Below are 20,989 nucleotides of genomic sequence, written 5' to 3'. Positions count from 1 at the left end.
TTTTAGTAGGAGCTTATTAGAGGAAATAGAGAAGCCATTTATAGATTAATACTTATTGTTGTTTAGATAAAAGAATACAATATAATTCTTATTTTTGAATAATACTTTTATAGGTAAAATTGTTATCATATAATTCATATCTGCTAGTGCAATAAAGTGGACACATCATGTTGCTTAGTCATCTGAGTTACAACACAACTAAAGTTTACTATGGAGAGATAAATTTTGGACATCGTTACACCATATCTTTAAGAAATGTGTTTTGTGTGTGTCAAAGAGAGAGGAGGAAGGGGGGGGAGGAAGATAGTTGTTGTCATGTCCCCTTTTCAAATAATTAAAAAATAATAATCTTTGCTAAGGCAGGCAGGCCCAAGAAAGTGAAGTTTCGGAAAAAGGGGGTTAATCTTTGGAAACCATTGGACTAATAAATGAAAATTATTATTAAAATATGTTTCATTAACCTCTCTTGGATGTGAGTTACAGTTATGCCCTCTTTTAAGGGGTTTGGAGGCATTTTGGGCAGATGCCAAAACTTAATTTTTGCTCATTCTTTGTTATTCTTCAGAGGCTGCCAAATCTATGGAGAAGGAGACCCAAGAACGGGAGTTTGTAGGTTTCCAGGAAGGCTAAGGACGGTAGTTTGAAGCTATTCCATGTGCATGCTCATACAAAGTTTTCCTTTGTGCTGAACAGTGCAAATTTGTGGGTTTTCGGGTGTATTTTTTGTATGAGTTTGGTGTTTTCAGTTGAGCATTTCATATCAGTTTGGATTTCTACTGTATTTCAGACTTTAAGGTGTTAAAATAGAGCTGAATATATGTATTGGGATGTGATTAAACTTCTGAGATAGATTATTAGTATTTTTGTACTGTTTTCGGGCATTTTTGTGTTAATTTCGGGAGCCCGAAGAGCATAGTTTTTGTCCTGCATTTGAGAATTGTTGTGTAAAGGCTATATGGATTTGGAAATGTCATTTTTTAGGCTGTTATGCTGCTGAAATTTCTGTAAAAATTTCAACTTTCAGTTTTATTAATAATAGGTGAAGCTGTGAAGCTTTTGGCACAATTTCTGGCATACCCGATTTGGGGTTTCTTGAGAAATTTGGTGGATCTTCGTGATATTAGTTGTTTGATCTTGAAAATCTGATTAGAGGTTGGAAATATCATACAAAATCAGAAAAGGGACATTTCAGTGGTATCAGAGCCATGATCTTGCCAGCCTGAGGGTTTGTAGAAGTTGCATGTCAGTTTTGACAACTACCCAGATCTTGCATTTCAGTTTTTAGAACTACCCAAATCTTGCATGTCATAATTTATGGTTGCATATTGCTTCTAATCAGCTGCATGTCAAAATTTATGGTTTCATGCTACTTCTAATCATTTTCATGTTATTTCTTGGTGAATTTGGTGGTTGTAGAAGTTTGCATGTCAGTTTTGACAACTACCCAGATCTTGCATGTCAGTTTTGACAACTACCCAGATCTTGCATGTCATAATTGATGATTGCATGTTGCTTCTAATTAGCTGCATGAAAAAATTTATGGTTGCATGCTACTTCTAATCATTTGCATGTTAGTTCTTGGTGAATTTGGTGGTTGCATGTTGCTTCTAATCAGTTGCATGTCAAAATCTATGGTTGCATGCTACTTCTAATCATTTGCATGTTAGTTCTTGGTGTTTGAAGAAGTTATATCCTATTGGGGTTACACTCTACTTTATCCAGAATGGACAGGTATAGTACAGAGTCTCAGAGGACACGATCTTGGACAATTGATATCCAGAGTCAAAACAGTAGAAAGGATGGTTATTTAGACATTTGAGATAAACTTATGAAAATAAGCCATGACATGTCTGAACAGTTGGTTGAGCACCACCGTATAATGAATGACATGTTGTCCGACCCAGCTAAGGTGGATAAGTTGACTGGATTTCTATTTGGCAAATTTTCTCACAGGACAGATGACACAATTCCCAAGAACTTACATGAGGAGTTTGAGAAACTAGCTGATAGCCAGGTAGAGGTCTCAGATTCTACTCTGCCACAGGGGGTGGTGGGAAAGGATATTACACAGATTGATAGTAACAGTCAACTTGATACTCAAATTGAGACAATTGTTTACAAGTCGTCAAAGGGTGATGCCACAGGTATTTAGGATGGTATAGTTACAACAGACAGTGACTATAGTGTAGTGGGTTCAGATGATGATTATGAGGATGTTGTTGTGCAGGATGGTGAGATACCTGGTAGAGATGAGCATACATTGAACATTCATGACTTTGGTGAGAAAGAGTACCAGGCACAGTTAGATGGTTCATCACATGAGGTTGAGGCTGGTAGTACTTCACATGATTTGTCCAGCCAGCTGAAGGTGAACAAAGATAGTATTGTGACTTCATTATCTCATCATGACAGTTATGTGGAGTTAGTTGGTATTGGTCATATTACTTAGGTGAGGAGTTTTCTTGAGTTACCAGTTGATTCTAGTTTATGGATATCCACTCGAGATTGTTATATTGGCATTTTGGATTCAGTTGACTGGAGATCTTTAACACTTTTTGGTAGTAGTGATTGTTTGGGTGCTATCATGGATTTGATTAGCAGATTACACCGTGTTTTCTTTTCTTGTTCCAGGAGCTTATCTGATGTTGGTATTAGTTTTTATACACTGGTGTTGGGCTTTGTTCATATATCCAGTCGACCATACTTGCTAGAATGTGTTGATGATATTTCATATTTGGTAGTGTGTACAGATGAGTTCCAGGATCATATTGGCATTGATGACATCCAGGAGGATGCAGTGGGCAATTTTGAAGACTTAGTTTCCTTGGGTACAGAGGAGTTGGACAGCAGTGCTAATGTTTTTGATACTTCGTATGTTGATATGAGCTTTAGATTTGATTCACAGGATATGGATGGTAATACTCTAGAGACTAGTAACTTTGAGGATACTCCTTTAGATAGTGCATCAGAGGAGGTTTGTAGGAGACAGTCAAGCCAGTGCCATCATGTGTCTAATTAGTTGAGAGTTAGTGACCGAGACATTGTTGTCACTTGCCAGCATTTCAATGCTGCTCGTCAGTTGTTAACAGTTTATTGATGGGGTTCTCCTACTAGTGATGAGAAGGAAGGTAGTTATCTTTCCTTGATAGAGATCCACTCTTTATGGGAGGCTATTCGGATTTTGAGACAAAATTATATGCAGTTGGTAGCCGATAGAGATTATCTTATGGAGTGGGGTAGTACAGCATATGATGCATTGTTGGCTAAGGAAGATGAGGTGAGTGAGCTTACTGAGCAGCTTAAGGTGACTTCTGAGATTCTTAAGAGTACACAGTTGGCTTTCAAGGAGTCACAATTTCATTTGGCTAAGGTGACCATGGAGTTAGAGCGGCTATAGTCTTTACTTGATTCTATATAGTTACAAGCTGTGGTGTTTGGTGATCTGAGGATGTCCATGGCCGAGATTGTCAGAGACAGTGGAGATGGGGATGCATCCATCCTTGATACTAACATTGGCATATCAGGTTCATTCCCACTAGAGTCAGGTTCAGTTGAGTTGGGTGTTTTAGTAGATTGTTGTATGCCTGACATGATGGTGGCCTCTAGTACTGATGGCGCAGAGACTAGAGATGTATCAAAGATCGTGTGTGATGTTGGTGAGTCGACAGTTGGCATGGTTCCTACTAGTAATACTACTCCCTTGGTGATATCTTTGGAGGGTAAAAGCATAGATCTGTGTCACCGTTTGTGATACAAAAACCTATTTTGGTCAAATCTCATTTCTCTATCAAAATTCAATTTAAAAAAAAAACTAAAAATACCCTTTTATAGATTTCAGATTCAATATCATCATTATATAATTTTTTGAGTGTTTTGATTAGTTATAATATGCTATAATCTAAAAATATTATAAGTCGATATTTCAACATTTCAGAAGATGCTCTCTCAAAAAATGAAAAAAAAAATAGTAAATCATATCAAAAAAATAAAAAAAATATATTTATCACTAGAGGAGAGAATCCTCTTCATGAATATGTAATTTTTTTCAAGAAGGTATAGATTTGATAGGGAAGTTTTGACGGGAGGCAAAACCTGTTGGATTCTGACAAGGTCGAACTTGAGTACTTATAACAAAGAAAATATACATCAAAAATAATTATTTCTTTTTTTGTGCACTAGCTATACATGTCATCTATAAAATATTTTCAAATCATAACAAAAAAAGATGATTTGCACATACTTGTTTGACGGGAACTACATCCTATATTTTTTACAGTTAAAAAAAGGACTTCAAAATAAAATAAAATGAATAAATTCTTAGTCAAAAAAATAATAAAAATTATAGGCATAAAATTCATACAATTCTACACATTTCATCAGTTTACATCATCTTCATATTTTAAACGCAAATACCATTTTTTTTGTCATTAATGTTGAACTGTCACATTCTGATATCACTTTTCTTTATAAAAGGTGACACAGGTTTGTGCTTTTACCCTGGAGGTAGTAGCCAGTTCCAACATGGTTAATGATCAATTGCAGTTAGTTTCATCTGGATTGCAGTCTGAGCCACTGACTGAGATTGGCGCATTCTATCGGCATTACACTATGAGGTACGCTCATCAATTTACCTTTGATGACCATGTTGATGAGATTATGATACAGAGATGTACTTTGGTTCCTAGTGCTTATCATCAGTTATGGAATAGTTTGATGCCTCGGGATGAGAGTTGTGATGGGCACGACATGGCAATAGGTCCTGCAGTTGATAGCTTGATAATACATGACTTAGAGCAGGAGTTTTGGAGTGATGCTTTAGCAGGTGTTGTTATTGATTCTACTCCTTTGGCTATGACATCTCCTGACTTAGCTAGTGATCAGTCACAGTGGGTTATATCACTTGTTCATGGTGAGCTGTTGACTGAGGTTGGTTTTTTTAATCAACATTATATTGCAGGGTATGTACATCAGTTAGTAATTGATCCTTGTGTTGAGGAGTTGATGGCAGGAAAATTTGGTTTGGGTTCCATTTCTTGTTGTTTATCTTGTGATGGCTTTTCACCATCAGGGGTGCATGGGAGTTATGGTTATGAGACAGTGGCTGATGATCTCCAGAGTTGTGTTGACTGCAGGAGTTGTGCAGTGTGTGGATTCTCCATACTTGGTATAGTTTCATTTGAGAGCATTCACCATTGTTGCAGAGTTGGATTGTACATTCCGTATAGGCCAGTGGAATGCATTGATGGTATTTACTGTGTTGGTAGTCCACTTTACTTGGGTTTTGATGTTCTAAGAGTTTGTGTCTCATGGGTTTCTGACTGTGGAAGTTGTGATTTTGGAGTTTGGTTGAGCTATAATTGTCAGTTTGATTATGGATTCCTCCTGGTCATATTGCAGAGGATATTGCAGGAGCTTGTGTTAATTGGTAGTAGTATAGTTCATGACTACATTTGGGATCCAAGTGGATTGATTGGTTTATTGTTCAGCTATTGCTTGAGGACAAGAAATGTTTGGGAGGGGAGGACTTGTCATGTCCCCTTTTCAAATAATTAAAAAATAATAATCTTTGCTAAGGCAAGCAGGCCCAAGAAAGTGAAGTTTCAAAAAAAGGGGGTTAATCTTTGGAAACCGTTGGACTAATAAATGAAAATTATTATTAAAATATGTTTCATTAACCTCTCTTGGATGTGAGTTATAGTTATGCCCTCTTTTAAGGGGTTTGGAGGCATTTTGGGCAGATGCCAGAACTTAATTTTTGCTCATTCTTTGTTATTCTTCAGAGGCTGCCAAACCTGTGGAGAAGGAGACCCAAGAATGGGAGTTTGCAGGTTTCCAGGGAGACCCAAGAACGGGAGTTTTTAGGTTTCCAGGAAGGCTAAGGACGGGAGTTTGAAGCCATTCCATGTGCATGCTCATACAGAGTTTGCCTTTGTGCTGAACAGTGCAGATTTGTGAGTTTTCGAGTGTATTTTTTGTATGAGTTTGGTGTTTTTAGTTGAGCATTTCATATCAGTTTGGGTTGCTGTTGTATTTCAGACTTTAAGGTGTTGAAATAGAGCTGAATATATGTATTGGGACGTGATTAAACTTCTGAGATAGATTATTAGTGTTTTTGTGGTGTTTCTGAGCATTTTTGTGTTAATTTCGGGAGCCCGAAGAGCATAGTTTTTGTCCTACATTTGAGAATTGTTGTGTAAAGGCTATACGGGTCTAGAAATGTCATTTTGTAGGCTGTTATGCTGCTGAAATTTCTGTAAAAATGTCCACTTTCAAATTTATTAATAATAGGTGAAGCTGTGAAGCTTTTGGCACAATTTCTGGCATACCCGATTTGGGGTTTCTTGAGAAATTTGGTGGATCTTCGTGATATTAGTTGTTTGATCTTGAAAATCTGATTAGAGGTTGGAAATATCATGTAAAATCAGAAAAGGGACATTTCAGTTGTGAAGGGAGATATAAAGAGGAAGAAGTAGGAGGACAAGAAGCATGAAGAGGAGAGAGAGGGGGTGGAGGTTGGGGGTGACAAAGGGAGGGGTTGGGATAATAGAAGAGAGAGGTAAGTCGGGAGACATAATAAATGTCTATACGTCTAAGTAAAAAAGATATATAGGTAGGGATAGGGAGATAGATATAGGTAGAAATAATTGAAATTGACAAAGTAGAGGGGCATACACTAATATTTAAAATAAAATGTCTAGATGGTCTCTATATTCAACCTACTTGTATTTTCCACAAATATTCTTAACTACATAATAATCCATGCACAATATTATAGAAAAAAATAAGATTAAATGATACTTAAAACAAAATGTAGTTATCTTGTATGTATAGATAAAAAATGAAATTATTTCATCAAATATTTTAATGTATAACAAAAAATATTACAAGAAATCCTTCTATATCATCAATATACATCAATATAGTAAGATTATTTGATATATATCACGCTGTCATTATAACCTTGACCACCCTTCAAATATGAATATGCAAGTACTTGCATTAAATATTGTTAAAAACACTATACATTAATATTTTTGATACTCTTGTACGTTTCCACCTGCAAATATCCTCAAGATTATTTGTGATTGGCTATATTGTTTAATTAAAAAATAATTATATGTGATTGGCTACAACTAATTAAATTTTCAGAATGCAATAGTATTTCTAGGGCAAGTACAATAAGATAGAAAAATATAAGATTTTACTATAAAAAAAAATCCTGCTGCTCTTCAATATATTGCTACAACATATCTTTCTACGATCATGAATTGTACTTCGTTGGGGGTGCAACCGTTAGCTTATTATGTCGATAATAGTATTGCAGGAGCGCATAGGAGAGGCGTCTTGAATAGTGGAGATTAAATTTAGCCAGCTGTCACGAATTGTACCTCGTTGGGGGTGCAACTGTTAGCTTATTATGTCGATAACAGTATTGCAGGAGCACACAGGAGAGGAGTACATTCAATCACTTTGGCATTTCTTTTTAACCTGCGTCTGGAATTAATAGTACTCGAATTAAAGACCACATTATAAGGGCTGGTTGGGGGTGCAACTGTTAGCTTATTATTTTGATAACAGTATTGCAGGAGCGCACATGAGAGGCGTCTTGCATAGTGGAGGTTAAATTTAGCCAGTTGTAGTGAAGATAGAGGAGGAGGGCATGCAAAGGTGATTATGATAATCTGTAACTATTAAAGCGGCAAAATTACGGCTCAGAAATTTCTAAACTTAGTTCTTTTATATGACTAAACTTAGATTGAATCAAAGTATAACATCCGACCCTTAGGTCCTCTCAAGGTACATAAAATAAGAGCATCAAGTATCTCACAAAACAAAATAGACAAGGTATAGACTGCAAACATGAGAGGCAATACAAAAAATATTAAATTTTAATCACTCTAATTTGATCCAAGATTTTGAAAAATTAACTAAGGAATTTTGAAGGGTAATAAATTAGTGTACATTCAAACCCATGCATGTGTAATAACCTAGGGTTCCATACTTGAATTTCTGTGGAGTGCAAGAAATATGGAAGAAACATTTTTTTTCCTTTTAACATATCCAAAATACATCAACATTTTGACTCTTAGTGTCCTTTAGTGATAGCACAAGTCATAGGATCCCTACCATTGACTTGTAATTACCAATAATTTCCTTAAGTATTGTCAAGTTCTCTTATAACAAAATCTTGATATGAGTGATGATCGTGGCTTACTGTGGTAGATCCAAGGTCGTGGGTATCACAATAGTTGTTTGCAACTTAATGAGCATTGCAAATGCCTCGTGCCAAGTCCTTGCAACTACATTTCTAAAACTTGTCCAACATAAAGCAAAGCTTTACAACATGGTTCTTGAGCATGTTATATAGTCCAATCATCTAGGTACACATCCATCAATTTTTATATAGTCGTAGAAAGACACAACCACAATCCTATAAAATATCATAGGGGTGACAGGCCAAAAGGCATCCACAATTAGTTTTGAGTTGGTTGTCTCCACTTTAGGCATAGTACAACAAAGAAATGATATAGAGTGCTAAGAAATGTATTACTTTATGATTTGTGATAAAAATAATAATAGAGTTTTCTTAATGCCCTCTACTCATTAACTTAAGTCTACTAAATATTAAAACATAGAAAATACACACAATTAAATTCTTGATGGGCTCATTTTTCCCCTAACTCTAGTAGTAACTCAAAAAAAAAAAAAATGTTGGGAGAGGGTATATTCATTAGAGATTGATAATTTAGGCTCATTGACCCCTGTAAGTGGAATATTATTTGAGCTCGTAATGAAGGTTGCATGAAACATGAAAGATAAAATTGGTTGACTCGTTGTAGGCATTTCATAATTGGATTTTTTATCATTAGGTGATCATTCTTGGACACTTTCTTGTGACTACTTACTAGATTTTTTTTAAAGAAATCAAACTACCTAATAAGCTGTACCCTTAGTGGTCTTGTCTTGAAATGGGGATGAGGCGTGGCTACCAAGTTTTGACCTTATCTCTACTATAGGTATTTTGACTTATAGAAATAACCACCAAAGTTGTTGGGGGAAAATAGATTCTAATTTTTCATGTCTACAATTTATTTATGATTCCACTGCTACTCCTTGGTATGCTACAGTAAAGGGCATTGACAAAAAATTCATTAGACCCCATTTCAATCTATTCATGGTGGTTGATGATTTAGATTTTGTCTTAAGGCATGTGAGTGTTATATATCATGTGTGTTATACATATTATAGCTAGTCATGTGAAATACCAAACTTAACTGCTAACCAATAATTGTCTTTTATATCCTAAGGCTAACCTAGATTGTTAAGACATTAAGTGATGTTGTGAAAGGAATTTTGTGAATTGGAATCCATTTACAAGGGGATATCTTACATTGCAGATCTAAAAGTCCTTGGTGCAATTCCTTATGTTTTTGGGTCATTATTGCATGTGTGGTGATCTTTGAGCAATATCCTAAGCAATTTGGAACTAACCAAAAGGAGTGAATCTTATCATGTTGAGCCTATTACAATCTAATCAGACCTATTTGAACATGATCTATCATATTACAATCTTTGGTTGATTGGAGTGCATTGTAAATAGCTCACATTTCCAGAACCTGTAAATGGTAGCACCTAGTTTGTATTTATACCAGTCCTACTCAAAGGTGTTCTTCATTATGCTCTCAGTTTCAATGTCTTAATATAAAATAAACTTAAGTGTAGATATTCATCTATTTCTATATGCAAAAATTAAAAAATATCATTTTCAAAATAACTTAAAATTATAGTTGCAAAGAAATACATATTGCAAAATCATATCATATTTGTATTAGCAAGAATTACTATTTTACATGCTCAATCGTTTTGATTCTTACCAAGTTACATTGGTAAAAAATTTCAAAAAAATATTGGGGTGTTCTTACAAAGGTTGGCCTAGAACAATTAATTTTGTAAAGAACATGTTCTTGTCCTAGGAAATAGAAAGTCACAATTTTGCTAGAAAATGTAAGTTTTGTTTTTTTCCAAGAATTTCTCTAGATGATTTTTGCTTGGCCCTAGGCCAAAGAGTGAGAAATCTATCCCTTATGAACTCATGTTGTTGTAAACATGCTTGTGAGCTGGTATTTTGTTGTTGTGTATGATTTAACCCAAGTTAAGGTTATGATTTTGAAAGAGGGAAATATAATTTAAAAAATCAAAACTAGAGATTATCCTGAAAATATAGGATGATTGCATGACACCATATTTGGGGATACACTTATCCAAGTTTTGTTAGTTAGTTTGGGTCATCATATTTTGCACTGAATGCATATATAGTTTTATGCTAGTGAAATTTGTATTTGAATTTGTAGAAAGATTCATGTGAGGGGAGGCAAGGTGGTGTTGTATGGTTATACAACCTTGATCATGCATCACCTTGTTATTGATGTGAATTGTTTTGAAGTATAGGATAAATACAAAAATAGGCATTTTATTTGAGTTGTATATTTGAAAAGTTTGTAGGGATACTAATATTTTGTTATTTTTTATGCAATTATTTTTTTTATGATCATGGAAGGAGTGAAGTTCTCTACCAAGGTAAATATTGGAAGTGTAAATATCATTTGTAGAAAAATCACTTCATTTAACAAGGTACCACCACTTTTTAATTTTCACTCTAGCAGACTAAATTGAATACTTTCAAATGATGATTGACATTTTATAATTCTTAAATTGTTAGTTATCTTCAATAGTATTTGTTGTCTTCAACCCTTAAATGAAATTTGGAATGCATTATCCTTCACCATGCACTTGTTTTTTAACAAAACCTTGAAAGGATTAGGAACAACTATCCAATAAGGCTTATTGATGCAATCGGATATGCAAGACTTGACTATCCTTCGAGTTTAATTTCTACTTGGAATTCAACTAGTAAGGACACCATGGTATATATCAAAGATGCATTCAAGTAATAGTTTTTAGGAAATTTCAAGATGCATGGGTATGTCATGTTGAATAGTGTTAATGTTCTAGTAGTAGTAATAAAAATTACTCATAAATGTATGTCTAATCTCATTAGATGAGAGTTTGACTTATATGTTTTAATAGTGGTAGCCTGACTCAATTGTTCTCTCATGGTATTGAAGTCATATGGAGCATCCATTCTCTTCAACAAGAAATAGAGTGGTATTAAGTCACTAACTAGATGTGTACTTAGATGGCTTAGTGTGAATTGCTTGGCTTGTACTCCAATAGTTATAATTGACAACCACATGTTAGATATTGATTTACCAACTATTTTGCATTAAACTAATAGTATCTTATGTCTTGGACTTATTTTTTCAATGTATTTTGCTTCCAAATAGTACTCCAAATAGTGTCAAAGCACTTTCTCCACTAAGAAAGGGAAGATTACAAATGCCATCTCTGATTGAGTGTATCCACCATCGACAGATGGGGAGAAAGCCATCTATATCTCAAACTTGGCTTGTAGCTGGTGAAAGTAGTGGTAGGATACCACTTCAAGTCAGTCCACAAAGGTCGAATAGAGTAGATACCCACTTTATAAATTAAGTGGCCTGGGCTTGTAGAAAGTAACAAGTCAAAAGTCTGCCAATCTGAATGGGCAAGATATCTTCCCAAGATCTAAGACTCATTGAGACCCTAGAGAAAAGATCTTTAGGAGTCTTGATGCCTCATTCCAAAAAATGTAGAGCACTATCACCTTGAGTCTTGGGTAGGGGAATACCCTGGATGGCAAATAGAGGAGACGACCAATTGTTCAGTTGGTTCAAAGAGAGCCCATCATAGTACTCATCACCCGACCAGCAAAGCCAAGGCTTAATAGTATCCCAAGCTTTCCATGTGCTCTTGATAACAAAAGAGCCCTATATGTCCATGGGTTCTCGCATGATGAGAAGGGTTTGAAAGCCAATCCCCTTCCATGTAGGTCTGTTAATAGGAAACCTAGAGGAAATGCAACGCTGAACCAGAATCTTTCAAGCTTCATCTCTAGTAATGGCATGAATAATCCATTCTGCACAGAGAGCAAGGCCTTGCTTTTGTGTGGAGAGAAGGCCAAGGCCTCCAAACTCTTTGGGGAGACAATCCCAAGCAACTCTGTAAAAGCTATGTTGGTCGAAACTAGAAGCCCAAAGAAAATCACTCTAATTTCTAATAAGAGGCTTTTGAAGGAGCCCAATAGGAAGAATAATAGAGATGTGTAGCTGCAAGAACTTTAGAGCAAATCTGAAATTTGCCTACAAGAGAAAGCAGTTTTGTAAGCCAATAGTCCAACTTCTTTGTAATCTTGGCAAGCACAATTTTCCACAGATCCACTGGCAATGCTTGAAAGGCAAAAGGAATGTCTAAAAAGCAGAAAATCTCCCCGTGTGTGACCCATTTCCATTCAAACTGGTTAAGCCAAGGTGGACCTAGCACAAAAGACTGACGATAACTGAGCGTTTTATGCCACTAAATAGTACAGTCAGAGGCTTGACAAAAAGTGTCAAGGCAATTCAAGGCATTATTGATGTTTTCTTCATCCTCCAAAAGAGTGAGAAAAGAATCATCACCAATGTGACCATTGACCAACTCGGAAGAGGACTCTAGTAAAGAAATGCCATGAACCAAACCTAAAGATATGGAGTGGGCTAGCAAATAACCAAACCCTTCAGCAGCAAGAACATATAACGCCGAAGCCGGAGGGCAACCCTGCCTGATGGAACAAAAAAGCCCAAAGGCATTAGATTGGGAGTTATTGATAGTAATGCAAGCATTAGCATTTCCACATACTACAGAAAATTGTGACCCAAACCAAGAGCCTAGAGCATAGCCAAAATGAAAAGCCATTCAATCCGGTCATAGGCTTTAGCAAATCTATTATAGGACACATTAAGAAGGGTAATGGGCTGCCAATTGCAAATATTCTCAAGATTATTTGTGATTGGCTATATTGTTTAATTAAAAAATAATTATATGTGATTGGCTACAACTAATTGATTTTTCAGAATGCAATAGTATTTCTAGGGCAAGTACAATAAGATAGAAAAATATAATATTTTACTATAAAAAATTATCCTGCCGCTCAGAAAAATATAAGATTTTACTATAAAAAAATATCCTGCCGCTCTTCAATATATTGCTCCAATATATCTTTCCACGATGTAGAATTGTACCTCGTTGGGGGTGCGTAGAATTGTACCTCGTTGGGGTTGCAACCGGTAGCTTATTATGTCGATAACAGTATTGCAGGAGCGCACAGGAGAGGCGTCTTGCATAGTGGAGGTTAAATTTAGCCAGCTGTAGCGAAGATAGAGGAGGAGGGCATGCAAAGGTGATTATGATAATCTGTAACAGTTAAAGCGGCAAAATTACGGCTCAGAAATTTCTAAACTTAGTTCTTTTATATGACTTTACGAAGAATGGGGTGGGTTTTTGCCCTTTTTCATCGATGTGTTGTTCTGGAAGTATTGGAAACGTGAGGAAAGGTAGAAATCGACATCAATGAAGAGTCGGGGTAAGGAAAAAACCAGCCCTGATAATGGGGTCTGTAATTCGAGTACTATTAATTCCAGACGCAGGTTAAAAAGAAATGCCAAAGTGATTGAATCTCCAGATTGGTTGCCCAAAGGATGGATTATAGAGGTTAAAACTCGAGTCACTGGTAGCAGTGCTGGCGCAATTGATAAGGCAAGTGTTTAGCAACCCTTATTACATAATACCCATTTTTGTAATTTATCAATTTCGATGTCTTTCATTACCGATACGGTTTCAAGCATGACGGTTGACTAGCTCTGTTTTAGTTTCAGATTTTACTTAGGGTTTGTTCTTTCCTTTTTTTTTTCAATGTTAATCAAGTATTGTAAACTTGTTAACCTGAAGATACCATTTACTGCAGTTATTGACATTTCTGTTTTGGGGGTTTATGCAGTATTACTATGATACTGTGACTAACAAAAGATTTCCTTCTAAAGTCAGAGTGTTTGAATTCTTGCAAACTGCAAATTCCTCAGGGTTTCAGAGTAAGCGGAAAGCAGACGATCTTAGAAGTAAAATATCAGTTGAAGAGAGAACCAATGTACGTTCAAAATGGTCAATCTCTACTGATCTTTTTGTTTCCCACTTATTTCAGTTTGCATCGCTGCTGGTTCATCTAGTTTCATTTGCATTTCTTCCTTTGCCTTATCAGATTAAACCAGGAGGCAGAGGAACTCAAAGTACCTTTAAAAACATCGTGTATGCCAGGATACAAGTGAAATAGATGCCAACAAAAAATCAAATAGGGTCATATGGGTTCTAGATGGCACAGAAAATTCATGGCTGCCTCTTGTTCATACTGAAGAGATGAATGGGTCAAACAGGGAAAAAGAAAAGTCCATTCCCAATGGCAATAGTGCGTACTTATGTAATAGTACTCTCACTTGAACAGCCTTTTGACTGTCATTTTCTCCTTTTACATAGATTTTTAAAATTCGTTGATTTGAATGCTGCCAAGATTTTTTAAATTTTCACTTTTCAATGGCGATGTGTTGTATAGGAATGTTTCTCAGAATTGGGGGTTCGGAGAAACATCCCCTATAGCAATAGGGATGCTTTTCAGAATTGAGGGTTTAGATAAACATCCCCATAGCATTATGTGCGCCATCTCTGTTCGAGATGCCGTCATCATATATTGATTGATTTCAATTTTTAACTTTCTAAGTTAGGTAATGATGTTATATTGCAGATTTTTTTTTGAAGATTTCAATTCAGTTCTAATTTGTATATCAGTGTGAGATGCTGTCATTGATTGATTTCAACTTTTAACTTTCTGAAAGCTTGATTTCAACTTTTTAACTTTCTGAAAGCTTCGCAGGGGGATGTTGTATTGGACATTTTGTTTCGAAGATTCCAATTCGCTTCAATTTGAATATCAGTACTGCCTCCTCCCACCTCACCACTAGACTTCCACAATTCCCAAATTTGAACCTTGATTTCCAGTTTCATATCCCAACACCCCCACTATGAAACTATGAATTTATGAGTCAGAGATTTTTGGTGCAAGTTACTCCTACTAAATAAATCAATTATTTAGTACCCCACTATGAAACTATGAATTTATAGGTCGGAGATTTTTGGTGTAAGTTACTCCTACTAAATAAATAAATTATCTGGTTTCAGATTTGTGTTAGAAAAATAGCTTATGGTAAGATCTTTGATTCATACAAATGTTAAATGTGTAGAAATTCTTGACTTCAGTTGAACAGTCATAATTTTAAAAATAGTTTTGTGAGATTTTTACTGCTCTACAGGGATATATCTGTTCGAAGCATTTGCATAAAAAGCTTTTCGAACTGTTATTACCCGAACAAATGCCACATATTAATCTGACCCACAGCACGAATCTTCAAAGAGGTGCTGCCACCAAACCAACAATCTCAACACTCTCTCGTCAACACCAAGCAAGCTTTCAGAGCTTTTGGTACCCACTAAAGGGAGATTTGAACTTGTGACCCAAGGCTCTGATACGATTTGTTGGAAGCATTTGTCATTGCACCAAAAGTTCAAACTATTAATGCTCAATACAAATGTCACATTTTAACCCAATCCATGGTACAAATCTCCAAAGAAGTGTTGAGATTTGTATTTGTGACCCAAGGGTCTGATACGACTTGTTGGAAGCATTTGTCATTGCACCAAAAGTTCAAACTATTAATGCTCGATACAAATGTCACATTTTAACTCAATCCATGATACAAATCTCCAAAGAAGTGTTGAGCACTAAATACCAAGACAACAATCTCAACAATGTCTGCCCACATAAAATACTACAATTTTATATTGGAACATTTCTAAGCCTTGGAGATCTGGAGAAGCATCCCCCTACAACTCCATGCCTGCCACCGCCGATTGAGATATTCTGAAGTTGTTTTCTATATATACATTTCATTACATACTGATTGCAACCTTTTAACTTTGTGAAAACTGATTGCAACCTTGTGCTGCTGGATTTTCTCAGCATTAAGTAAATTTGTGCGATATTGCTTCTTTCATTAAGAACTTTATGAAAAATACTTTGACTTTCATGAAACACCAGAGAATATGTCGTATTGCAGATTTAGTCTTGAAGATTTCAATTCACCTCTATTTGGTTTTTTGTTGGCATCTATTTCACTTGTATCCTGGCATACACCGATGTTTTTGAAGGCATTCCAAGTGATATCGGGAACATGTCTAGCTTGATTTAGAAACTTGAACAGAAGCATTTCCATTCTTGTATGAAGATTCAGATCTTTCAGAAACCTTCAAGAATTACATGTTACCCAAAACAAACACGGATGAAAAGCTATAGATTAATTCAAGTCCATCCAAGCCAGCAAGATTTTCCTGTGATGAGCCTACTGAGCTTCTTTTCCTGACTGAACAAAGGTTGTGGCCGCCAGGGGTCAAGTTTAATGAAATTAGAGACAGTACAATAATGTATGATGATTCAGATGGGTTGCCTCTGAAATAGGAATGAAAGTGAATAACCTTATGAGGCATCAAGTCTTGTCCGAACTGTTGGAATATTAAGGTTTCAATGTGCTTATTCAAAATTATATGATGGAGAGACTTGTAAATGTCACATTGTAATAAATTGAAATTCATACTTTTTAAATATATGCATTGTTCCACAATTATTTGACTGTAAGCTTTCTTACATTGCAGTGATTATGTTTAGAAAGATGTTAAAGAAGCCTTGACTTGTTTCATAAAATCTATTTCATAATTCAGCAATGTCCAGGCTATGAAATTTGATGGTGAAGCACTATTCGGTTTCATGTAGTTCTACTTTGGCTGGTCGATATGGGATCTTTCGATTTACAGTTCCTTTTCCTAGTTCTACATGTAAGCCAAGCAGCGTGCAGAGAACAGCTCCCATATAATCCTTTAATGTAGTCCTCATCCGGATGAAGAGATCATTATTGCAAGACTAATGATATTTTAAAGTCTCAAATCCGTAAATCAATTGTATTTTAATACTTACAGTATTATAAATTTGAAAGAGCAGTTTATGGTGAATGTCCGCTCACAATTTGTGAAACTAATAGAAAATAACATTTAGGCTTTTTATTTATACAAAGTCCTCTCCATTTTTTAATGGAATAGTGATTAGTCCAAGTTGGAATTATATATGTTATATTAATATTTTTTATCTAACTCTATATTCAATGATGTATAAATATTGGAATATTTGAGGTTATTTATAATATGTTGTTGGTTAGTCTTATTTTTAGAATATTAGAAGTAGGGAAAAAGCATTAAGTTACTATTTATTTTTGTGACAGTTTATTTGTAGTCAAATTTTGCAAAAAGAGGGGTAAAAATTTATTAAGACAGAAAGGAATACAACAAGGAGAGCTCAACAAGGAGCTCGATCTTGAGCAACAAGATCATCAAATTCTTGCACCATCTCAAAGGACAATTGCCCCCTATCCTTAATATTCCAACCCGGATCATGACTAGAAGCCCAATTGGCTAAACAATCAGCAGGTCTATTCCATTCTCGCGGAATATACTTGAACCTAATGAACTGAAAAGAGGAAGAAAAGAAAAGAATCTGCTTAACAACAGTGGCCAGCTGCCAACTAACATCCTCAAGCTCTTGCGAAGAAAGCATGTTCACCACCACCTGGGAATCAGACTCACAAATAATCTTACTCCATCCCCACAAGCAACACTGTTCCACAACATATAAAATAGCCTGAGCTTCCATGAGATTGTTAGTATAATCACCCTTATGAATTGAGAAGAAAAATTTAACATTCCCAGAACTACAACGAGCCACTCCGCCAATACCAGCCGGACCAGGATTCCCACGAGAAGAACCATCAGTGTTAATTTTCAGAACTCCACAGGGAGGAGGAGTCCAGTGCCCATCCCGGTTAACCCGACCCTTCCTCTGATGGTGAAGCTGCCTTGACATAAAAGGAAACCTATGAGCCGCAACCCCATCCTGCAGATGAAAATTGAGGCGATTACAGATAGCAAGATCAACCGGATCCATACCCCCATCAAGCTCACACTTCACAAGAATAGTTTCCTGGAGAGAATGTGATATTTTCCACCAAAGATGCAAAACACCAAGCTGAACATCTTGGAATATGCGACGATTCCTCTCCAACCAGATATGCCAAAGCATGAAAGATGGGCCAGCAATCCAAGCAGCATGGAGAGAAGAAGACTTGGAGGGAGCACTACCCAAGCGAGCCCAGAACTCAGGCAAAGAGGAAGCATGCCGACAAGAGCAACCCCAAGCGCTCCACCAAAGGTGCTATATCTGAGTAGAATAGGAGCAATGGAAGAACAGATGGGAGACAGACTCCTCTCCATTACCACACAAAACACAATAAGAGGGGCCCTGAAATCCACGTTTACAAAGATTATCCCAGGTAAGACAACGGTTGTGAGCCACTAGCCACATGAAAAAATTGCACTTGGACCAAGAAACTTTATTCCAGACTTGCTTCCACCAAGGGACCTCAACATCCCCAAATATTTGTAGTAAATTCAAATATTTTCAAACTTAAGACTAAATTTGTAGACTCTTGAGTGCAAAACTAATTGCAGTTAACAAAAAGGTATTGTATAATCTTGAACCCACTATCAGAATTTTTACAGCTCATGCTCAGAAATTAATTAAGAAGTCAATATAAATTTGTAGTATTGCTCCAAGTTCTCACAAAATACATAGAATAAAAACATTGATGACAAAATTGAACCATTTTACTATAACTCATCTTGAGTGAATTGATTTGTAAAATTTGTTCAGCTCAATACTTGATTGACATGATTGAGTATTTATTGCCCATCTTTAGTGAATTGATTTGTTAAAAATATGTTCCAAGAGTGTGTTATAGGTTATCAATAGAAAGTTCAAATATTACTCAATTAGAGTAAATTGTAGTTATGACCATTTAAGTGCAAGATAAATAGATATTGTAACTTCAATAAAATACTATCTTCATATTGCTCTCTTATAGTCTATGATGGATCATCAAATAACTGAGAGGGGGGTAAATCAATTATCCTCACACTTGTTTAAAAACTTTTGATATTTTAGTCAATACATAATAATCAACTCCCACCACTTAAAATCTATCATTTAAAGCATAGTAAATCCTCAATGTAAAGATAAACATGAATGAAGAGAAACACCAACACAATAAATCCAGGATTTACATGGAAAATCAAAATTGGGAAAAATCATGGATAAGCTAATTGTCACGAAATGAAAATGCTAGTTAGGATGATTTTGTACAACAAGCTTAACTACCTGAAAGGCTCGCTACAATTATGTATGTAGGTTTCACACTTGTATAACATACACATGATTTAAATTGTGTACACTATTATGTCCTGCAATTGGACCTACATAACTCACATTATGAGTAAATGAGTGATCATGACTATTTGTTTATGTAAACGAAAAGTTATTATTTATGCAAAAGGTAACCTACCTTGAAATACATAAACAAGATTTTCATTTGAAAAACTCATTTTCCAATTTTTACCTTTTGAATGGTGGTGAAGGAGAGAATAGGTGTAAGGAGATGTTGATGAGATAATTGCTACATTTGATCAGGATGGAGGTCTTGTGGAGAAGAGAAGATGAGGAAGAACTACTTAGTGAGCTATTCGTTGATCTCTATGCCCATTTCTTGACTTTCTTAACATTTATGTACTTGCTATAGTAGACACTAGATGGAGTATTGAGGGTCAACATGTGTTAGGAACTAGGAACATCAACCTGAACTAACTATATTGACCTCAACCCAAGAAGTCAATTTTGATTTTATTGACCAATTTGAGATGAATGAATCATGAAAGGTGCATTTTTTGTGTACTTGCAAGACCTATTAGTATTATGAGAGCACTATATAACCTAGATTATGGTCTACATCTATGAGTACAATATTGTGCTAGAACCACTCAAGGTCCAATTCATGAGACATGTAACACTGCAATTGGATATGCCACCTACCACATCTTAGATTATATAAGGAGATGCTACTTAGGATGAGGATACATGTAGCCCTAGACTTCCGTTGTGAGAGATGGCAATGACTTTGGAGGATATCTACCAAATCCTATGACTACCAATTCGAGGACTAAGAATGTGACCACATCTAGGAAAGAGTATAGAAGATGTTGATGAGGAACAAACATGTTTAATTTTTCATGAAGGACATGCCCTTGCATGGAGAGATCTACACTGCATGGTCGAGTACCCCTAGTTAGGAAGATGTTGTTGAGCATGATTTCTAGCATGATGAGCTCTAACATAAAGGGTGCAATTTATTTTATACACCATTGTCATATACTGTGTAGAGGATGGATGAGGAGAGAGGTATATTCATGGGGCTAGAGAATGCTATCACAATTAAACCCAAAGCTAACCAAATACTAGAGATAAAGCTTACTAGTTTGTACCTTACAAGTATATGCATTCAAGCAAAAAATTTACATGAGGTTACTGGGATATCTAATCAAGAAATATACTTGGTACCAAGAGTGTATACTTATCTGCTAGGATACTTGTGATGACAACAACCACCGAACCATATCATTTGATATGGGTGGGTGTCGTCCCTTCTATGCTCAAATACCCATCAATATGTATGGTGTCAATTTTCTATCAGTCCTTTGTACCTATACTATATAATCTTTGGATGCAATTGTGTAGATTTTGTTACCATCAACATTTCAGATCACACTTCATGATCCATCATCATGATGTAAAAGAGTAGTAGAACATGAAGTCCAATTGTAGTAGCATAAGAAAAAGTCCAATCATTTTGTGTGTTAGTCATATTTCTGTCAAGTAAGATTGAATGGAAGAATAGATCCACTATTAAATAGACTAAGTGTCCCCCTCGTGTACAATATGTATTTTAATTTGTTATTTTAGTTATATTAATAGGAATATAATATAAATTATTTTAAGATGTATTATATAACTCCATTACTATGATATATATATATATAT

The 20,989-nt window shown here is 35.6% G+C and overlaps 1 protein-coding gene across 4 annotated transcripts; it reads left to right on the top strand.

Moving 5' to 3' along the window:
• The first annotated feature begins 13,155 nt into the window (after window positions 1-13,155).
• On the top strand, window positions 13,156-16,637 carry LOC149544344 (methyl-CpG-binding domain-containing protein 6-like). 4 transcript variants are annotated; one of them, XM_089798798.1, is made up of 3 exons: window positions 13,156-13,671; window positions 13,913-14,059; window positions 14,171-16,637. In XM_089798798.1, the coding sequence occupies exons 1-3, from the start codon at window positions 13,486-13,488 to the stop codon at window positions 14,240-14,242; spliced, it is 405 nt and encodes a 134-aa protein (XP_089654924.1). In that variant the 5' UTR covers window positions 13,156-13,485; the 3' UTR covers window positions 14,243-16,637. The 4 variants fall into 4 exon arrangements, with proteins under 4 accessions (XP_089654924.1, XP_089654926.1, XP_089654925.1 ...); XM_089798800.1 differs by having other exon boundaries at window positions 13,995-16,637; XM_089798799.1 differs by having other exon boundaries at window positions 13,956-16,637.
• The last annotated feature ends 4,352 nt before the right edge of the window (window positions 16,638-20,989 follow it).

This window comes from Cupressus sempervirens, chromosome 8 (genome assembly GCF_028749045.1).
Source record: "Cupressus sempervirens isolate cs-2001-9-10 chromosome 8, ASM2874904v1, whole genome shotgun sequence".
Classification (NCBI taxonomy): domain Eukaryota; kingdom Viridiplantae; phylum Streptophyta; class Pinopsida; order Cupressales; family Cupressaceae; genus Cupressus; species Cupressus sempervirens.
Note: the sequence above shows the minus strand (reverse complement) of the source record. Positions and strands in the feature narration are given on the sequence as shown.

Excerpts from the sequence above, each read along its gene's own strand:
- LOC149544344 (XM_089798797.1), top strand. The coding sequence starts at position 13,486 with ATGAAGAGTCGGGGTAAGGAAAAAACCAGCCCTGATAATGGGGTCTGT. Across the intron at positions 13,672-13,912 it reads GTGCTGGCGCAATTGATAAG|TATTACTATGATACTGTGAC; the intron begins GCAAGTGTTTAG and ends GGGTTTATGCAG.